Source organism: Indicator indicator, chromosome 1 (genome assembly GCF_027791375.1).
Source record: "Indicator indicator isolate 239-I01 chromosome 1, UM_Iind_1.1, whole genome shotgun sequence".
Lineage (NCBI taxonomy): Eukaryota > Metazoa > Chordata > Aves > Piciformes > Indicatoridae > Indicator > Indicator indicator.
The window spans coordinates 2,184,014-2,204,863 of record NC_072010.1 but is presented as its reverse complement, the minus strand read 5'-3'; the positions used below and the strand labels follow the sequence as shown (position 1 = coordinate 2,204,863).

The 20,850-nt window shown below is 43.5% G+C and overlaps 1 protein-coding gene across 1 annotated transcript in view; it reads right to left on the bottom strand.

Moving 5' to 3' along the window:
- Positions 1-20,413, bottom strand: part of EMSY (EMSY transcriptional repressor, BRCA2 interacting) — a 51,511-nt gene extending 31,098 nt beyond the window's left edge. Inside the window, exons 1-6 of the mRNA XM_054381680.1 lie at positions 20,344-20,413; positions 16,644-16,743; positions 15,173-15,247; positions 9,261-9,436; positions 7,933-8,085; positions 2,627-2,886 (exon numbers count right to left, since the gene is read on the bottom strand). Coding sequence (XP_054237655.1) covers positions 2,627-2,886; positions 7,933-8,085; positions 9,261-9,436; positions 15,173-15,247; positions 16,644-16,743; positions 20,344-20,413 — 834 coding nt within the window. The remainder of the gene's footprint in view (positions 1-2,626; positions 2,887-7,932; positions 8,086-9,260; positions 9,437-15,172; positions 15,248-16,643; positions 16,744-20,343) is intronic.
- Positions 20,414-20,850: the final 437 nt, after the last annotated feature.

The following is a 20,850-nucleotide window of genomic DNA, read 5'->3' as shown; positions in this document are numbered from 1 at the left end:
CAGGGGCAGTGACTCCACCACCTCCCTGGGCAGCACATTCCAATGGCCAATCTCTCTTGCTGGGAAGAATTTCTTCCTAACATCCAGCCTAAACCTCCCCTGGCATAGCTTGAGACTGTGTCCTCTTGTTCTGTCACTGGTTTCCTGGGAGAAGAGACCAACCCCCACCTGGCTACAAGCACCCTTCAGGCAGTTGTAGACAGCAATGAGGTCTCCCCTGAGCCTCCTCTTCTCCAGGCTAAACACCCCCAGCTCCCTCAGCCTCTCCTCACAGGGCTGTGCTCCAGACCCCTCCCCAGCTTTGTTGCCCTTCTCTGGACATATTCAAGCAACTCAACATCCTTCTTAAACTGAGGGGCCCAGAACTGGACACAGTACTCAAAGTGTGGTCTAACCAGTGCTGAGACAGAGTATGTCCAGAGAAAGGCTACGAGGATGAGCAGAGGGCTGGAGCTCCTCTCCTGTGGAGGCAGACTGAGAGAGTTGGGGCTGATCAGTCTGGAGAGAAGGCTCTGAGGAGACCTTAGAGTGGCTTTCCAGTATCTTAAGGGGGCCTACAAGAAAGCTGTGGAGGGACTTTTGAGGGTGTCAGGTAGTGACTAAAAGTGGGCAGGTTCAGATTGGATGTTAGGAAGAAGTTCTTCACCATGAGGGTGGGGAGACACTGGAACAGGTTGCCCAGGGAGGTGGTAGAAGCCTCATCCCTGGAAGCTTTTATGGCCAGGCTGGATGGGGCTCTGAGCAACTCAATCTAGAGTGAGGTGTGTCTGCCCACACAGGGGGTTTGGAACTAGATGATCCTTGAGGTTCCTTCCAACCCTGACAATTCTATGATTCTATGACTCTAAATCCAACGGAAGACAGCAGTGTGGCAAATTTAAATGCAAACACTCCTCTGGCTCCCTGAATAAACAAGTGATGATTTCCCTATCTCTGCAGATTAGCAACAGAATCAAAGAATGCTGTGCAAACCAAACCCTAAAATTTCCATGTCAGAACCACAGAAAAGCCTCTCAACAGCCTATTCTCTTCCTTTAACACACTCCATCTTTGCCTACCCTGAGGTGCAACACTCACACTTAATACAACACTAGAGATTTTTAAAGAAAAAAAAAATTCTTCCTGCTCAAAAAAAAAAAAAAGTATCAGCCTACAAGAACAACAGTATGGGTAAATTAAGCCCCATCCTAGATGTGGATCTGCTGCACTGAATGGAGGACATTTGATGGTTTATGCTCAGTCATGAATTTCTATAGATGTACTGAAAGATGAAATTTGATCAAGGGCACTGTTAAAGAAGAGTGAATCAAATAAAAGCATCAAAGAGCTCTGAAGTAGGAAAAGGCCAGAAAGTGAGTTCTTTATTGAACATTACTTCAGTTAATCTTCCTTGCTTTCAAAGCTTCCAAACAATCAGGACATGGGAACTCTCCTAATCCAAACAGAGTCATAAAACAATTAAGACTAATAGAACAAATACCATGTGAAGGTTTGAGCTCAACAGTCAAGACTCTCACAGTTGGAGAAATGCTTGTTAGTGACCAGCCTACCATCAGTGTGTTGGTACCAAGGCCAAATTAATTCCACAGGCCACCCCCTGCTCAAGTCTCCCTTAATTAATAACCCTACCAAAAATGAACTTGGACTGAGCCATTCATCTTTTTTTTTCTTAAATCTTAAGAATAAAAAGGTTCCTAAAGCATGGGAAAATAGTCAGGCCATAGATGAGGCACATAAAAATCTGAGTCAAATAGAGGGAAAACCTTTTCCATGTGCTGCATTCTGGTGAAAGCCTGGCACACTGGGCTGGAATAACTGATCCTGACCACTGAAACACTGTTCATGTGGAATGAGAAATGGCACACTAGCACTGAAAGGAAAATAAAGACCCCTCCCCACCAGTCTTTGATCAGCTCCAAGAATAAGCTTTGTAAACCCCCAAAAAGCAGTCTCCAGACAAAAGGCAAGGCAAGGGAAAGCCCAAGCCACCTCTCCTGGCATTCTACTACTGCAAAGAATCGTTATAAATAAGGAAAATAGAAATAAGAAAGATTACCTTTGACCAATAGTTGTTACCATCTGAAGGCTGTTCAGTGGCCTATGTGATCCAGTTCTCAGTGGACTAGTGTCCATATCACAAAACCCAACACCACAAATGGTACTAACTGGCAACCTTGTTGGCAGTCTCACCAGAGAGGCCAAGAATTGAATGAGCATGGAGACTGAATCCCCTCTCATCCCTAGAAGTGGTCCCTTCAGGTCAGGGTTGAGGCACATTGGTGGGGCAGTCTGGGGGAAGCTTGCACTCCCGCTGCCTGTGCTGTACCTGTTCTGTGGATAAAAAGAGGGCTTCAGTCTCCACAGCTGTCAATCCAGGTCCTTTCACACACAGGTGAACTAAAGTCATACAAGAGTTTGGTTTTGTCTTTGTTCTTTTTTTTTTTTTTTTTAAGAATGATTACCTTATCCCAAGTGCAATCCTCACAAAGAAAAAAAACAAAACAAAACAAAAACACCAACCAGGCAGACAGTTCATAGAAAGGAGAAAGGAAGAGGCCCACATCACATCTTATTCATTGATAAAAAACCAGAACCAAAGTAACATTTGGCAGCTTCCCCCACATACCTTCTGTGTTGTGGTGTTTGTTGTCTGCGTGGAGGGCTTAGTGAAGGTTATTTTCACAGGCGACATGTGTGGTGGTAAGGAGTTGGCAATGCTCTGCATGATGTTACTCATCTTGGGGCTGCCACTTACAGGCACTGTGATAGTTTTAGTGACAGGAGTCACTGCCTTCGGGACTTCTTTCAGGAGAACAGGAGAAGAACTGGAAGAATTCGTTCGCCGTCTTTTGCGCGGCTTTTCGTCATCGTCTGAGCAGCTGACACCTGCAAGAGAAGCACTCCTTCTAAATCACATTTTCCCCCATCTGCAGCTCTCACACTACACACTTGCTGAGATTTACACCCACTTTCATACACAGTAAAAAGAAATAGAGGAGAAACGACAGCTTACAGCCACCACCAACCTGTATCATGCTACAGATGGTCTCAGTCCTTGATTTAGAATCATAGAATTGTCAGGGTTGGAAGGGACCTCAAGGATCATCTAGTTCCAAACCCCCTGTGTGGGCAGGGACACCTCACACTGCATCAGGTTGCTCAGAGCCACATCCAGCCTGGCCTTAAAAACTTCCAGGGATGAGGCTTCCACCACCTCCCTGGGCAACCTGTTCCAGTGTCTCACCACCCTCATGGGGAAGAATTTCTTCCTAACATCCAATCTGAATCTCCCCACTTCTAGTCTTGCTCCATTTTCCCTAGTCCTACCACTACCTGACATCCCTCACCAGCTTTCTAGTAGTCCCCCTTAAGATACTGGAAGTAGACCCCCTTAAGATACTGGAAGTAGGCCACACTTACAAGTGCCACAAAACAAAAGAAACCCCAAAACCCACAAGCTATTCAGTTACTGGTTTACATCACCCAGTTTAAGAGATTAAAATAACCTAAGAACCAGTACAGGGATTTCATTCTGTCTCCAGAAGTTCAGCTCATGAGACTCTGCACACCAGGGACGTGCATTTCAGATGAAAACTTTACAGTGCTTGCTGTTGTTCCTGGGTTTGTTTACAGAGCTTAAGTTACAAAGTTTACAAAGGATAAACTGAAGTTCATCCTCCTGCAGCCCTTCTCCCACTTCAACCTCTGTACCTACTTTCGTGCCATGCTTATATCATCACAGCAACCTTCTTCCTTTCACCTCTACACAGCATCTTGAGATCTTATTCATGACAAATTAACTATGAACTTCACTTTATCATCTTCTGCCTTGTTTGGTGTGTTTTGTGCAACAGATAGAAACCAGCATCTAATACACAATCACGAAAACCAAATTCCAGCCTCAAAAGAGTTCATTTTTCCTCATAATCATCTACTGCAAGTGTAGAAAAAAACAAAAGTCTGCTGAATAATCAGCTGAGTAATGGATAACTCCTTCTGCAGTGGCATCAGTTCTTAATTGATGGTCCTTAAATCCATATAAAATTCTCCTAAGTAGGCAAAGAATTCATAAAGTGTATCATTGAATGATTTAGGTTAAAGAGACTTTCCAAAGTTACCTAGCCCAACACTCTGCAGCCAGCAGGGACATCTTCAACTAGATCAGGTTGCTCAAAGCCCTAATCTGGCCTTGAATGTTTCCAGGGATGGGCCATCTACCACCTTTCTGGGTAGTACTTCTGGGAACCTCAGCACCCTCACTGTAAAATATTTCTTCCTTATATCTTGTCTAAATGTCTCCTTTTTTACTTTAAAACCACCACACCTTGTCCTGTTGTAACAGGTCTTGCTAAAAAGATTATCATAAAAGATGTAATTAAAAGATAGCTAAATTGCTTTGAAAATCTCTTACTGCTATGGGGTAGTATCTCTGTTGATCAAAGCAGCCAGTGTTAAACAGTTCAAAACCAGAGATAAGCAGAAAATACACAATCCTCTTATATAAAACAGGACTGAAGATGAAGTTGTGTATGCCTGGGGCTTACAGACAAAAAATGCTGTCATGGTAAAAAGAAGTCTTACTGATAACTCAAGCAAACTGGGTTGGCATTCAATCTCTAATTAAGGTCAAGATCTAATTACAGCCAATCTCTCATTAAAATAACTCAAAATTCTGGCATTTAGAAACTGAAGATGCAGGAATTAACATGGAGAAGAAAGTGCCCAGTAGCATAGCAAGTAATTTCTGAAAGACATGTTTCCTCTCTTAGTACAAGTACCAGCTCATTTGCAGGTAGGCTTCAGAAGGCTGACAGCTGTGTCTACACAAAGGACTGAAAATTGAAGTAGAGAAGAGAGGGAAAGGCTCTATTTTAAGTTTGCTTTGAATTCCCAGCAAGAGTTGCAGCTGGCTGTAGCAGCACAGATGAAGTGTGGATCTGTGAGTCTGGATTTCAAAGCTCTGATCAACAGCTTGCTTTGTGGCCCTGAGCATGCCTAGTGGAGATTTCCATCTATGAAACTGAGATTTGGTTATGAGAGGACAACACAGAAGTTGCTAATAGTAACCACCTCTCCAAGCTCAACTTTTGTACCCAACATCCTTTCCAAGTCCCACAACTATGCAGCAGTTACGAAACTTGTCCCAACATCTGTCATTGCCTCAGCTACCCAAAAGCAGCCAGTGGTTATTATAACAGCTTCCCAGTCCTCTTTGGTCACTACCAGCAGCAGCAGCAGTAGCAGCTGTTCCACTCCTTCCTGTACTGCCAATACTATTGCTGTGACTGCTGTGGTGTCATCAACACTCTCAATGGTTATGTCATCAGTAGCATAAGGTAGGGCAATAACATTCTAGTCATAAAAGCTCTTTCACTGATGAATTGGGGTTTTGTTTGGAAAATAACCTAGGGAAAGTGCATTGATGTTTACACCTATCCTGTGGAGACAGACTCTGAGAGTTAGGGCTCTTCACCTCGGAGGAAAGAAGGCTCTGAGGAGACCTTAGAGGAGCGTTCCAGTACCTGAAGGGGGCCTACAAGAAAGTCAGGGAGGGACTTTTTTCAAGAGCTTATGTTGACAGGGCAAGAAGGAATGGATTGAAGCTGGAAGAGGGGAGATTTAGACTGGAGGTTAGGAAGAAATTCTTGACAGTGAGGCTGGTGAGACACTGAACAGGTTTCCCAGGGAGGCTGTGGATGCCTCCTCCCTGGAGGTGTTTGAGATGAGGCTGGACAAAGCCTTGAGCAACCTGGTCTAGTGGAAGGTGTCCCTGCTCATGGTGGGGGGGGTTGGAACTAGATGATGTTTAAGGTCCCTTCCAACCTAAACCAGTCTATGGATCTGTGAGTAAAGGTCTTTACACTATTACTGTGAGTGCACTATGCAAACTTTTAACTCTGAAGTCACTAGTCCCACTGAAAATGCACAGGAATTTCAGAAACTCAGAATCCATCTGAAAAATCCACATGCATCCAGGAAGTTAGGACACAGATTTTTTTTTTTTTTTAGTGCATTACCAAGAAATAAGAGAAAACTATTTATTTGCGTGGTCTTAACCCATAAAAAACCTCCAAACCATCACAATACAGGCATAAGAAATTAATCTTAAGGTAGCAGAACAGTATTGATGTTAGGTACTGCTCAGTGAATCTCCTGCTTTCACTGCTGGGGTTCTGTAAAAACATAATTCATAGAATCATAGAATTATCACAGTTGGAAGTGACGTCAAGGGTCACCTACTTCAAACCCCCTACCATAGACAGGGATAACTCACACTACATCAGGCTGCTCAGAGCCACATCCAGCTTGAACTTAAAAACTTCCAGGGATGGGGCCTCCACCACCTCCCTGGGCAACCTGTGCCAGTGTCTCACCACCCTCACAGTGAAGAACTTCTTCCTAACAACCAATCTGAATCTACTCACTTCCAGTTTTGCCCCATTCTCCCTAGTCCTATCACTACCTGACATCCTAAAAAGTCCCTCACCAGCTTTCTTGTAGGACCCCTTAAGATATCATGTTGGAAACTGCACTTGCACAAGGTTTTCCACAAGCATTTAGCTAAACAGAAATACAGCTCCACTTGACAAGCAAGGAAGCAGAGGCTTGGAGAGGTTAATGGCTCAATCAGACTGACTTGGATCAGGTCACACATCAGATCAGTGGCTAAGTCACAACTTTAACTCTGGCCCCTCCTGAGTTTGCTCTTCAGCAGGTTTTTTAGAACTAATGTGGCTGATGGAACACATTCTGAAAGACACACGATTTCTCAGGGGAAAAAATAAGCAGTATGTGAAATGAGGAAAAAAAAAATCTAAGGCTGGACATAATAAAAATGAGAATCTTTCATCCCTCCGTCATGTGTCTAGACTGGTTTTATTCTCATTACCATGTAATCACTCAACAGAGGTCTAAATTAAATTTTTAAGAGGTTAAGAACATTTTCCCCTGAACCTTTAAACTAAAGCTGAGTGATTAGTGCATTAAATCAGAAGAATGAAAATTCTTAAATGTAATAGGCTCTGTGGATTGTAACAGCCATTAAAAATGGTGCTTTGGAGGTCTGCATTGTGCATATTAATGCACAATGTGACATTTCTGAGTAGTTAAAAGTTTATATAAACACTGCCCATAGAGAATAAAGAATCAATTTATAAAGTATGTGAAGTAGCCACAGCAAGCATAAAGCCAGCACTTAGCAACTTCACTATTCCTTTTTATTTGTCACCTACATGGTGATAAACAGCAAATGAAGAGAGAAGGAAACATTTTTAATTATTAAATAAAACCATCTTTGATGAGCTGAGGATATGGATAAGGACATACTCCCTTTTGGAATTAGCTGATTTATTACTCAAAGAAAGAAGAAAGAAGGCTAAAAAAGAATAAAAAAAGAGATTGTTTCTAGATGTTACGCCCTGGATTTCCAAATTTAAATATAGGAAGATGGGTATCTGGTGAGATTTTGTCTGGAGTTTTCACAGCTGCACAGGAATGCAAGTCTCAGTAAGACTTGGCTCCAAATAAATCTCAAAACATCCAGACACAGTTAAGTAGGCATATAAATGCTTGTCAAACTACTGTGTTCTAAAAAAATCTAGGTCAAATATGAAAATGGAAAGGAGGGACACTGTTTTAACTCAAACAAATGACTATTATGCATTATTTAAGCAGAAGGAAGAAGGAAGTCCTCTGCAGAAGCAACCTCACCATTACTGCTCCCTTCAGGCATTTTGCAGTTTAGGGCTTTATCCTGACCACAATTTCTCTGAAAAAAAAAGGGAAGCAATAAATTCATTCTTTAGACTAAACAAAGGCATAAAGGTAGTAAAATGGCTTGCCCAGGGTCAGAGTGTTTAACTCAGTCCATGCTTCAGCCACAGGACTGTCCCTTTCTTTCCCTTTGGTTAATCAGTCGCTAGTATCACTTACTTTTGACGTACACAGTACTTCCACTTGGCAAGACGACTACATTGGAGGCTGGACTGGCAGGTCTGGGGGACTTCACTGTTGCTACACTGCCACTTGGAACAGGGGTAGATGTTGGGGTTGAAGTGGTACTTGTGTAGGAATAGCAAACCACCACTGAAGAGGAGAAAAGACACCTTCCATATAACCGCAGTGCAGAATCCTATTACTCTATTGCTATTTTAACAATTGACATGGAAGCCAAAGGCTTATTGGGTCATCATCCACATCTTTTGCCTCTGCAATCCTGTTACTGTCAAATATTCCCCATGGAATTAATGGAATGGCATGGAATTAATGGCCTTCAAAAAACAACACAGATACCTAACTTCCCCTCCTCCCATCCCCAGAAATCTGTGCTGCTCATTCTAGATTTTATTTGTATTGAATAATATTTGTATTTATTTGTATCAAATAATTGTACTTCACAATTTCCTATTTTTCATTTCAGCATTAATATTTTGATCTTTTTTGTTTTTCTGTAAATGATCCATCTAGACTGGTAACCGACAGACAACAGCTAGTTGCCTTTCCTCAAGAGTACATCAGTTGAAGAAACCAAAGTGTTCCTTCAGTAATGAACAAGTGATTTTGCTATTCAGCTTTTTTAAACTGCTGCTCACAAGTAACAGTACAATGATGCAGTATTTCTCACAAAAACAGAATAAAGCAGCCTGTTTCAAGAAGTGTTAATACAGTCTCCAGTTGCATGAAGCATAATTTGAGTCTACCCAGCTGAGCTAGGTGGAACATGTACTAGGATCCTTTAAAAGACATAGGGAAAGCAGGAAGAAACCTTTGAACTTCGTAAGCCTGCGAGTTCAATCTGAAGCAAAATAAAACAAAATAGACAACAGAAAGACAACCACCAAAATCCTCTTGGCTGTCACCAAAAACTACCTCAATTCTTTCAACGCTCTGAAAAATCTTTCACCGCATAAAGAACTTTACAAGATCTTAAGCCAGTGGCCCAAGATTTTATGGGTTTATAGTTTCAGAAGTTAATCAGTGAATCTCCTCAGCTCCTGGCAATTTGTCTTTATTTCAGTTGCTTGCGTGCTCATGAACACAAAAGTTGTCAGATTTATGTGGCAGGTGATGCCAAAGCATCTTTAAAACAAACAAAAAAAACCCCAAACCAGCATTTTGTTTGCGTTTCTATGAACACTGTTCAGTGACAAAGATTTGGGCCGTTAGATATCTAACACAGCGAATCCAAGGTAACAATTTCCGCTCTTGACACGATTTTTCGCTTCCCACAGACTGCAGGCAGAATCCCAGCTTTCTCTCACCTTCTTTGTTCCCAGTTTCTGCAGGAACTGGAAGAGAGGCATTGTGCTGAACAGCTGCATTGGCAACAGCGTTGGCGGTGACAGTAAAAGCCGTCTGCGGAACGAGCCGGGGCATCAGCGGCACCAGACGACGACCTTCTATAGACCATTCCGAAGAGCTGTTTGGTCCAGACATGCTAAAGAGAAAAGAACTTTCTGTGAGTGTTCTGCTGAGTTTCCAAAATATTCAGTGTTCTTATTTAAGTATCCTTTTTAGAGCAGCTCAAGGCTAAAAGGCAGTTTCAGCAGCTCCGAACCACAGGCTCTCCAGGCACTGCTGAGATGGAGCTGTAGCACTATTTATTTTAGTACCATGCAATATCAGCCTGCATTTCATAGAATGGTTTGGCTTGGAAGGGACATCCACAGGTCATCTAGTCCAATCCATCTGCAGTCAGCAGGGATGCCCCCATTAGATCAGGCTGCCCAGAGCCCTGTTGAGCCTGACCTTGAATAGATCGAAGGATGGGGCCTCCACCATCTCCCTGGACAACCTGTTCCAGTGTTCCATCACCCTCATGGTAAAGAACTTGTTCCTATCATCTAACCTAAATCTCCTCTAATTTCAAACCATTGCCCCTGGTCCTATCACTGTAGGCCTTTGGAAACACAGGCCCTCTGCAGCCTTCTTGTAGCCCCCTTCAGGTACTGGAAGGTTGTTATTAGGTCTCTCCAGAGCCTTCTCTTCTCCAGGCTGAACAACTTCAGCTCTCCCAGACTGTTCTTGTAGTAGAGGTGTTCCTGCTCCCTTCCCCAGAAAGGCAGGACAGCAGGTACCCAGTTGGTACAAATGAGTACTGTGTCCAGCTCTACAGCCCCCAATGCAGGGACATGGACCCAGAGGTGGACCACAGGTATGATCAGGGGGCTGGAGCACCTCACCTACAAAGACAGACTGAGAGAGCTGGAGCTGTTCAGTCCAGAGAAGGTTCTGGGGACACTTTTATAGTGGCCTTCCAGTACCTGTAGGGGGCCTAGAGGAAAGCTAGAGAGAGACTTTAGAAGGCAGAGAGAATGGTTTTAAGCTACATAAGGGTAGATTCAGATTGGATGATAGGTGGAAGTTCTTTACTATGAGAGTGGTGAGACACTGGAACAGGTTGCCCAGAGAAGTTGTGGACACCTCGTGCCTGGAAGTGTTTAAGACTAGGCTGGATGAGGCTTTGAGCAACCTGGTTTAGAGGGAGGTGTCCCTGCTCATGGCAGGGGGTTGCAATTGGTTCCTTCAAATTCAAGCCATTCTATGATTCTAAAGACCTATGAGAGCAGTAACCTCTAACTGTCTTCAGTTCATGAAAGCCTTTAGTATTTTTCCCATGTAGAAATCCTCCTACAGAAAATTCAAGACTTCCTGCTTCTTGTACTGTTTTGCTTTACAGAGCCCTTCAAGGGACAGATGTGTGTGGCTGTCACACTCAAATCCCCCAGTACTAGAGTAGCTACTGTTCAGGTAGAATCATAGACTCACAGAATGGTGAAGGTTGGAAGCAATCTCTGGAGATCATCTAGTCCAACTCCCTGCTAAAACAGGGTCACCCACAGCAGGTTGTCCTGTATCACATCCAGGTGAGTCTGGAATCTCTCCAGAGAAGGAGACTCCACAACCTCTCTGGACAGCCTGGTCCAAGGCTCCATCACTCTCAGAGAAGTTTTTCCTCATGTTCAGGTAGAACTTCCTGTGTTCCAGTTTATGCCCATTGCCCCTCATCCTGTCACTGGGCAGCACTGAAAAGAGACTGGACCCATCTTCTTGACACCCAACCTTGCTGAGCACTGAGAAGATCCCCTCCCAGGCTGCTCTTCTCCAGGCTCAACAGCCCCAGGTCTCTCAGCCTTTCCTCCTCACAGAGATTCTCCAGGCCCCTCAGCGTCTTTGCAGATCTCTGTTGGACCTTCTCGACTTCTGGATTTCAGAAATACCTACTCATCCAATGGATTTCATAAAAGACTACTGAAATTGATTATGTTACAAGGAAAACCCCTCACCACCTCACACAAATCTTGTTTTACCTGACTATTAAGAGTTTTTCAGACTTACTAGTCTCGAAGTAACAGAACATGAAAGAAATAAACCCTGAGCATCTTCCTCAACAGAAACCAGCCTGCTGCTTTAATTTTTCCCCTACCCCTAGTACTTATATAGAAGGTTTCCCAGAACTGATGGTCTTTTCTAAAAGTGTTTGATTGTTTCACAAGAGCCATTTGTCAAATCAGCAAAACCAAGACTGCAAATGATTTTTCCATGCTGCTACGTTCTTAAGCAAATCAACTCATTTTAGGTATTAATATATGCTGAAAAACAACTCCTCAAGTAAATTATTGCAAGCAACTTGCAGCAAAATCCACTACAAATTAGCTGGGAAAATGCAAACCTGCTCTGTTGTTAAATCCTGATACGCTTCAGCACTCCTCATACATATTCACAGAATCACAGAACGTTAGGGGCTGGAAGGGATCTTGAAAGATTATCCAGTCCAAACCCCCTGCCAGAGCAGGAGCACCTAGACCACAGGAATATCCAGGCAGGTTTTGAATATCTCCAGAGATGGAGACTCCACAATGTCCCTGGGCAGCCTGTTCCAGTGTTCTGTCCCCCTGACTGTGAAAAAAACTTTTCCTCCTGTTTCCATGAAACTTCCTATGCCTCAGCTTCCACCCATTGCCCCTTTTCCTGGCACTGGGCATCACCAAGCTCAGCCTGGCTCCATCCTCTTGGCACTCACCTTGCACATCTTTATAAACATTACTGAGGTCACCCCTCAGTCTCCTCCTCTCCAAGCTAAAGAGCCCCAGCCCCCTCAGCCTCTCCTCGTAAGGAAAATGTTCCACTCCATTATTTTTGTGGTTCTGTGCTGGACTCTCTTAAGCAGTTCCCCTGAGTTGCTTCTTGAACTGAGGGGCCCAGAACTCTGCCTCACCAGGGCAGAGTAGAGGGGGAGGAGAATCTTTCTCGAGCTACTAACCACAGCCCTTCTACTATACCCCAGAATGACATTGGCCTTCTTGGCCACAAAAGCACATTGTTCATATTGGATAAGCAGAGCTACATCAGCCAAGGTAAAAACCTACCTTTTTTTAATCAAAAATAAGCCTATAAATGTTCTATAAGAGAATTATTCACATCAAATTCTAGCATTCCTCACTTATGAAGAATTATCACAAGAAAAATAAAGAGATGCAGCACTTCCCAATTGTACCTTGTCTGGATGATATTATCCCGTCCATTTCAAGCTCAATGCTTCAAGACAAGCTTTATGCTTCCTCTGAAAAATGCTAAATACAGAACTACCACTTAAAAAGGAAAGTCAATTCAAGAAAAAAAATCAGAGAATGCTTTAAATTGGAAAGGATCTTTAAAGGTCCTCTAGTCCAACCCCCCTGCAGTCAGCAGAGACATCTGCAACTCGATTAGGCTGCTACCAGCTCTCTCCAACCCAACCTGGAATGTTTCCAGGGATGGGGCATCTACCACTTCTCTGGGCAGCCTGGGCCAGTGTTTCACCATCCTCAGTATAAAATGTTCTTCCTTCTATCTAGACTAAATCTTCCCTCTATTAGTTTAAAACCATCATCCATTGTCCTGTCACTACAGGCTCTTTATAAAAAGTCCCTCCTCATCTTTCTGACACATCCCTTGAAGCACTGGAAGGCCACAAAAAGGTCTCCCTGAAGACTTCTTATCTCCAGGATGAACCATCCCAACTCTCTCAGCCTGGCCTCACACCACAGGGGTTCCAAGGTCTCTGACCATTTTTGTGGCCTCCTCTGGCCTTGCTCCAACAGGTCCATACCTCTCCTGTCTCCAGAGCTGGCCCCAGCACTGTAGTTGGGGTCTCAGCAGAGTGGAGCAGAGAAGCAGAAACCTTCCTCCACCTGCTGCCCACATTGCTGGGGATGCAGCCCAGGACTTTGGTGCTGGGAGTGAACATTGCTGGCTCATGCCCATCTTTCTGTCCACCAGTACCCCCAAGGCTGCCTTCTCAGGGCTGCTCTCAATCAGATCATGCCCCAGCCTGCACTGATACTGAGGATTGCCCTGACACAGGTGCTGGACCTTGCTTTTGGCCTGATTTGACAACGAAATGCTTATTGTTTATTACATTTTCCCCACCCTGTCTTTGAAAGAGTGTAGGGAATGGTAGTTTTTGTTTGGTAAACAGCACATTTCTAACCGTTTAAACTTGAACATTACAACACTGAACTATTAGGTGCCCTTCTGCAGCACTAGATCAGTATGCTGATTTTGGCAAGTCTTGGATCAGACAATTGCTCACTCCAAGTGGTCAGCTATTTGCATGACTTGCTTCTTTTATTTCCTCCCCCAAGATCTAACCTACTACAACAGTCAAAAATTAATGGTTATAACACAGAACAACAAATACAGGCACTTAGAATCCAGCTCTGAAGAACTGTTCTTAATAGCAGCACTGTTGAGCAACAACCAAATGTACATGAGCACCTGCCCTCTTGCTCTTCTCCACCTCTCCAAATCCTGTGGACCTTGCAAAGGCAAATGCAAGGAGGAACCAACCCAGCTGATGCCAGCAGAGCAGCTGCATCCAGCAGAGAAGGGTGAACACTGATATCATCAGTTCCTGGCTTTTTCACTCTGCCCATTTTTCCCTCCTCTGTGCTGATAACACTGCTTCCCACCAATCTCTGCCACCTCTTTCTCTCCTTTTGTCTTCCTACATAGTTAAATCCCTCTTAATATAACCTTTCCAAGGGGATTTAAATAAAACTAAAGGCAAAACAAATAATGGTAAAACAAATGTGAAGGTGTTCAAAAAACAAATAGATGTGGCACTTCAGGACATGGTCAAGCAATCATGGACGTGTTGGGTAGAAGGTTGGACTAAATCTCAGAAGGTCTTTTCCAACGTTAATGATTCCATGAAATGTGTTTGCCCTGCTTACAGATTTCTCCATTTTCTCTGCTCCTTGTTTCTTCTGGTCTATCTTACAGAAAGCTCTTGAATCATAAAATCACAGAATGTTAGGGTTTGGAAGGGACATCCAAAGATCAAGTCCAATCCCCCTGCCAAAGCAGGATCACCTAGGGGAGACCACACAGGAACACATCAAGGTGAGTTTTAAAAGTGTCCAGAGAAGGAGATTCCACAACTTCTCTGGGCAGCCTGCCCCAGGGCTCCAGCACCCTCACACCAAAGAATTTTCTTCTTATGTTGAGGTGTTTTAGCTTGTACTCATTGTTCCTTGTCCTATCACTGGGCACCACTGAACAGAGCCTGGCACCTTCATCTTGACACCCACTCCTCAGATATTTATAGGAACTAATAAGATCTCTCAGCCTTCTCCCTTCAAAACTAAGTAGCCCCAGATCTCCCAGCCTTTCTTCATAGGAGAGATGTTCAAGTCCCCCAGTCACTCTTGTAGCTATCCACTGGACTCTCTCCAGCAGATCCCTGTCTCTCTTGAATTGAATCATAGAATGCTTTGGGTTGAAGGGACCTTAAAAGATCACCTAGTTTCAGCCCTCCTGCCATGGGCAAGGACACCTAGACTAGACCATGTTGCTTAAGGCCTGGTCCAACCTAACCTTGAACACTTCCAGGGTTGGAGCCTCCACAATTTCTTTGGGCAATCCAAGATGAAAAAAAAAAAAAAAAAATCTTCTATTGCAGTTGTACAGTGAAGAAGCAGCCTTCAGATCCCAACTGCAACAGTACTAAAGATCTGCTTCGAGTCTCCTGATGTCAATCTGATAAAGCAGTGTACGGATGAAGGAATTGCTGTAACTATTGTTCTTTCAAACCACCATCCATCTTCCAAGTTCTATCCTTCAGGGAAGGGATAATGGATTTTCCAAAGGGTACCTGTGAAAATCATGTAGAAAATGACCCCTAACTTACTTGTGTGCGATGGTCGTTAGCCGTTCATCATTCACTGCTCTCCGAACTTCGGCGCGGTGTCGCTCCGTGGAAATACTGTTAGAAAAACCAGCCATGTATTTTAGTCAGAGGGAGACAGGAACATTTATCTCAAATTTCTAGCTAAAACTGAACTTATGAATAACCTACTCAAAGAGAGAAAAGAGGCATTTGCATTGAAAAGGTTGCCACTTTGGCAATTGCAGTGAGGAAAAAGAGGAGATGCGTTATTGGTCCCAAATGACAGAATCACAGAATTGTACAGGTTGGAAGGGACCTCCAGAGATCTTCAAGTCCAACCCCCCTGCCAAAGCAGGATCACCTAGGGAAGGTCACACAGGAATGCATCCAGAAGGATTTTGAAAGTCTCCAGATAAGAAGACTCCACAACCTCTCTGGGCAGCCTGTTCCAGTGCTCCATCACCCTCACAGTGAAAAAGTGTCTGCTCATGTTGAGATGGAACCTGCTGTGTTCCAGCTTGTACCCACTGTTCCTTGTCCTATCACAAGGCATTACCCAAAAGAGCCTGGCACCTTCATCTTGACATCCACCCCTTGGGTATTTATTGACATTTGTAAGATCTCCTTTCAGCCTTCTCCTCTCCAGACTAAACAGTCCCAGGTCTCTCAGACTTTCTTCACAGGAGAGGTGTTCAGGTCCCCCACTCATTCTCATAACTCTCTATTGAACTCTCTCCAGCAGATTCCTGTCCTTCCTGAACTGGGAAGCCCAAAACTGGACACAATATTCCATGTGTGATCTCACCAGGGCAGAGAACAGGAGAAGAACCTCTCTAAACCTGCTGGCCACACTTTTCTTGATGCACTCCAGGATGTTGTTGGCTGTCTTGGCCACAAGGGCACATTGCTGTCCCAAGGAGAACCTGCTGTCCACTAGAACTCCAAGGTCTTTCTCCACAGAGCTGCTTTCCAGCAGGACAACCCCTGTGCAGGCACGAGTGTGCCTGCTGTTATTCCTCCCCAGAGGGACTCTGCACTTGTCCTTATTGAACCTCATGAGGTTTGCCTGCACCCAGGTCTCCAGCCTGTCCAGATCTCGTCGGATGGCAGCACAGCCTGACAGGGTGTCCACCACCCCCCCCAGTTTCATATCATCAGCAAACTTGCTGAGGCTCCACTCATGGACACAAACTGGAACACAGAAGTTCTACCTAAACATGAGGAAAAACTTTAGTTTAAGGGTGCCAGAACACTGGAGCAGGCTGCCCAGAGAGGCTGTGGAGTCTCCTTCTCTGAAGAGATTCCAACCATGCCTGGATGCAGTCATGTGCAACTTGCTGTGGGTGATCCTGCTTTAGCAGGGAGGCTGGACTAGACAACCTCCAGAGGTCCCTTCCAGTCCCTATCACGCTGGGATTCTGTGTGTGGGATTCACACAATACCTTGAAAGAAAACAGGGCATCAGTTCTTATTTCACAAAGGTCGAGGTTACCTAAGCACTTTAGAGAGTTCTCCAAGAAGATCCTTCTTCTCTTTCGTAAGGTCTCCCTGTGCACGTAAGGCACTGATGACACCTGCATATGCCTCCAGTTCTGAAGAATTAGAGCAAACAGTATTTCCATTTAATGCTCACAGCAAAGCAGCACAAAGAAATAAAATGTAATTTTCAGTCTTACTGACAGCATTCTATTAATTTTCAAAATCATTAAGAGGAACATGTCTTTCAATTATTTAGTGCTTTTGGAAAGAGACTGATGATTTAGAACTCTCTCAGTCAATTACTCTGCAGTGCACAGCTTTTCTGTGAAACAATTGTATCATCACAGAGGATTATCTGGCTTATAAACCCAACCAAATATTTCAAGCTCTCTCTCTCTGAGCTGACAATTCAGCCACAAAACTTGAAGAAATAGTCCTTGAATTTGGAGAGCAGCTCAGAACTCTCTAGAAGCAGGAGAAGAAAATCATTATGCATCATTATGCAAAGTTCCCTGGAAAAGTTTGGCTTGAAAGAGAAATACACCACCAAAACAGCACCTGATTTTGTTTTTTCTTAATGGTTTTCTTTAATTAGCATGGAGAACATCAGCTCAAGTTTGTTAAATACGACCACCATAATCTTTTATGCCCATTTACTGGATATGTGCAACTGCTTGAAGCTGAAAAGAAGGCAACAGACTGAATTAAACCTGCTCAACACAAAAGAAACAACCAGGCTATTCTTAAGTGCAATCAGCATTAAGTCACAAAAACACAACTCTGATTTAATGTAAATCTGGAATTCCAGGTGATTCATCATGCCAGCAGGATTTTAAGAAACAGTTAAAAGCTACCAAAACTGCTGGGTTTTGTCCTACTAAGCAGGGTGAAAAAAAACCACACAATGCAAATAACAGTGTCTGCTAATTTGCCAAAGGATGACTTGCTATTGCAAGCTTAGCAGAGTTTAAGGAAACCTTACTGAAGCTCCTGCTTTAAACTAGAAACAGAATCACAGAATTGTCAGGGTTGGAAGGGACCTCAAGGATCATCCAGTTCCAACCCCCCTGCCACGGACAGGGACACCTCACACTACATCAGGTTGCTCAGAGCCACATCCAGATTAGCCTTAAAAACTTCCAGGCTTCTACCACCTCCCTGGGCTACCTGTTCCAGTGTCTCACCTCCCTCATGGTAAAGAGCCAATTATTTGGCTACTTTCATTGGTGCCTTTTATTCAGCACTCCCATGCCTGCAACCAACCCAAACCTCACACCTCTGAAGTTTGCTGCAAAAGACAAGACTGATGCTACTCTGAAAAGCTTTCAGTTTAGGATTCCAAAGAGCTAATTTACAAATCAAATCAAGGAATTGTGCTGAAAAGAAGCCCTGCTCTCCTGTCTTGATCAAGGAGACAAAACACAAAGCAGAGTTGCTTTGGTTAACTATGCAGCCTGCTCTGGGGATGCTGAGTGACTCCAGAAGCATTCAGAGCTTCAGTTAGAAAACATTTGCTCATTAATGTAATGGTTATTGCTAATATCAACATTTATTTAGACAACCATGTTAAAATATTTAAGATACTAATTATTTTCCCCTGTTAACAACACCAAGTAATTCTCAGATACAACGGTGTAATTATTTAGCAAGAATAGATTCTCTTTTTTTTAACTCCTTTCTGCATTTTTTTAAATAGGAATCCTGCACACTACAGCTTTAAAAAGGCACATTCTGACCTTTGGGAAGCTAGCAAATATTACAGAGCAGCTGTAACCACCTTCCTCACCCTTACACATAGAGGTATCAATCACTAACTGGTGTGCCCTCTCTCCAACACAAAAAAACAAATAGCCAAAAGGGGTTTCATAAATGAACATCATTATTTCCAAGTGCCAACGTGCTACCACCATCCCCTTATGCACTTATAAACCACCAACACTGCAGAACAAGGCTACTGCACGCCTCAGAATGCATTTCAGCCTCACCTACACCACTGCATTTCACTCATGATGGAGTTGCTGAACAGTCAACAAAGGAGACACTGGGCTGAGAGCTGGAAAAGTGGGACTCTGTAATGAAGATGAATATTGCTGGACATGACCATTAGATGCTGCCCAGGCTCCTTTCACCCTTAGGGCTTGTGATGTGTCTATTTAAAGTGAGAACTACAAGAGACCCGGCTGCTGAAGGCTGTGATCCTGTTCTGTTGGCAGGGCCCCCTTGTGGGGACACTGCTCATGCCAGCAAAAAAAAAAAAAAAAAATTAAACAAAATTATTTTTTTATTATTTTTTTTTCCTTCCTGTCAGCCTAGGTTATGTCATTGAAGGAGGTGTAGCTGCAGTTCTGTTTGGCTCAGCTGCACCAGCAAGCTTCTGCCAGCACAGAGCCGTCAGCTGGGGTGGAAGTGTTGTGGGTTTTTTTCCATGCTCTAAGCCAGCAGAACTACACTAACAAAATTTTGTAGCACAGATCCGGTCCAAATTTTTTGGCATCCTGTATTTTCTCCTAGTTTTTGTACTTCTTGAGCCTCACTTAAGACCTAGGGTTGTCACCTTAACAGATGTACAGCTTAGCTGCAACGATGTGTGTGATGTCTGCGTCAGTTTGTTTAAACAAATCCCAGATTCCCAGGAAATTAAATAAAAACAGCAAAGAGAGGGAAAACAAAATTCTCAACTCTGAGAAAATAAACTTGGGTGGCTTCATAACACAGAAGAACCTCAGAACAGCTAAGAAATACAGCACACCATCTTTTAATATTCATGCACAATGAGAACAAAAAAAAGCAGTGACAATGGTCACAGGAAGTTAGAGGGAGTCTCAACTTTCTCCCTGACATCATCTCCCAGATTATGTTCCTCAGAAGAAAGCCTGAAAAGAAATCTCAGGGTTTTTTTTCTTCCCTTCTAGTATTATGCATCATTTAACTTGAAAACAAAATCCTTAACTAAATAAAAAGAAATTCACCTCTAAGAACTCAGTAATGAGTGCACAGGGTCAGACCAATGATCTAACAAAGGATTCTCCCTCCTGTGATAGCCAGAAATGGATGCATAAGGAAAAGAGCAAATATTTTTGTCACCCACTCCCTCTACAAAGACATTTAAGACAGAGCACAGAAATAGCCTCCCAGTATGTATATATCAAGCAGGGGTCTCAGATATGGAGCTACATTTGAAATAAAGCAAAAGCTCTTGCTGTTATGACAGGGAAGTGACAACATTGTTTTAACACCTCCCCACTAATCTGTGTAACTGCAAAATCACAAACCATCACATTTTGTGTTCCTCCTCTTTCAAGTCTTTATGGATAGTATGCTTCAACTCAGACCCACAGTGCCAGTTAAATCGGGGTTCTTTTTTTTTTTTTGGTACAAAAAGGTGTCTAACACAGAATTAAAAGCCAAATGAAGACCCTCCTGCTGCATGTCAATAGTTGTAAAACGAACAGCAATGCAACACTGCAACACCGAGGCAGAAATGGACTAGGACATCCCTGAGAGATTCAACCAAACCATTTCATTTTGCTCAGTCAGAGAACATCTGCCAAACATCATTTTAAGCCAGGGCTGTCAAACCAATGACACATGCAATATGCAGGAAATTACTTGTAAGTTGCCTGTAGATATAGTCAAGTATTTCATGGAAGCAGCAGGCAGGCAAATCTTTAAAAGGGCAAACATACAGACCCACAAATTGTATCTTACTGTACCCAGTTTGCGAAGGATCCTCTTGCATTCATCTCTGCTGAGATCCAGAAGAGTTGGCCACACCACAGGCATCTCTGCCTCCTGTCTGTGCTCCCACAGAGCTCAGCCTCGCTGAAAAAGGAATATAAATACAGTAAGTGCCAAGTCCATCACTTATTGATTTCCCAAGCCGATTAATGCAAACTCTCCTCAGCTTGCTCACAACTCCACAGACACATTCGCTCCTATCCCCGCTCCAACCTTTGTAACGGCATGCTTTGCCATGCAGGAATTCAGCAGTTTCACAAGGGCACGGATTTCCTATCATCTCTTGCTCAGATCCATCACCGGAGCCTTTTTACCGAGTTTCCTATCTCTTTCTCCAGCCTTTTTTCCATGCTGAAACGCTCCGAATTGATGTTCAAGTCTCCTCCCTCTCTTTATGCACAGAGCACCTATTATAAGAACTCTTCCAGCTAACCGCACGCTCTCCCTTCCCCCCGGGAAATGTATTTAGTACTAGCCCGTAA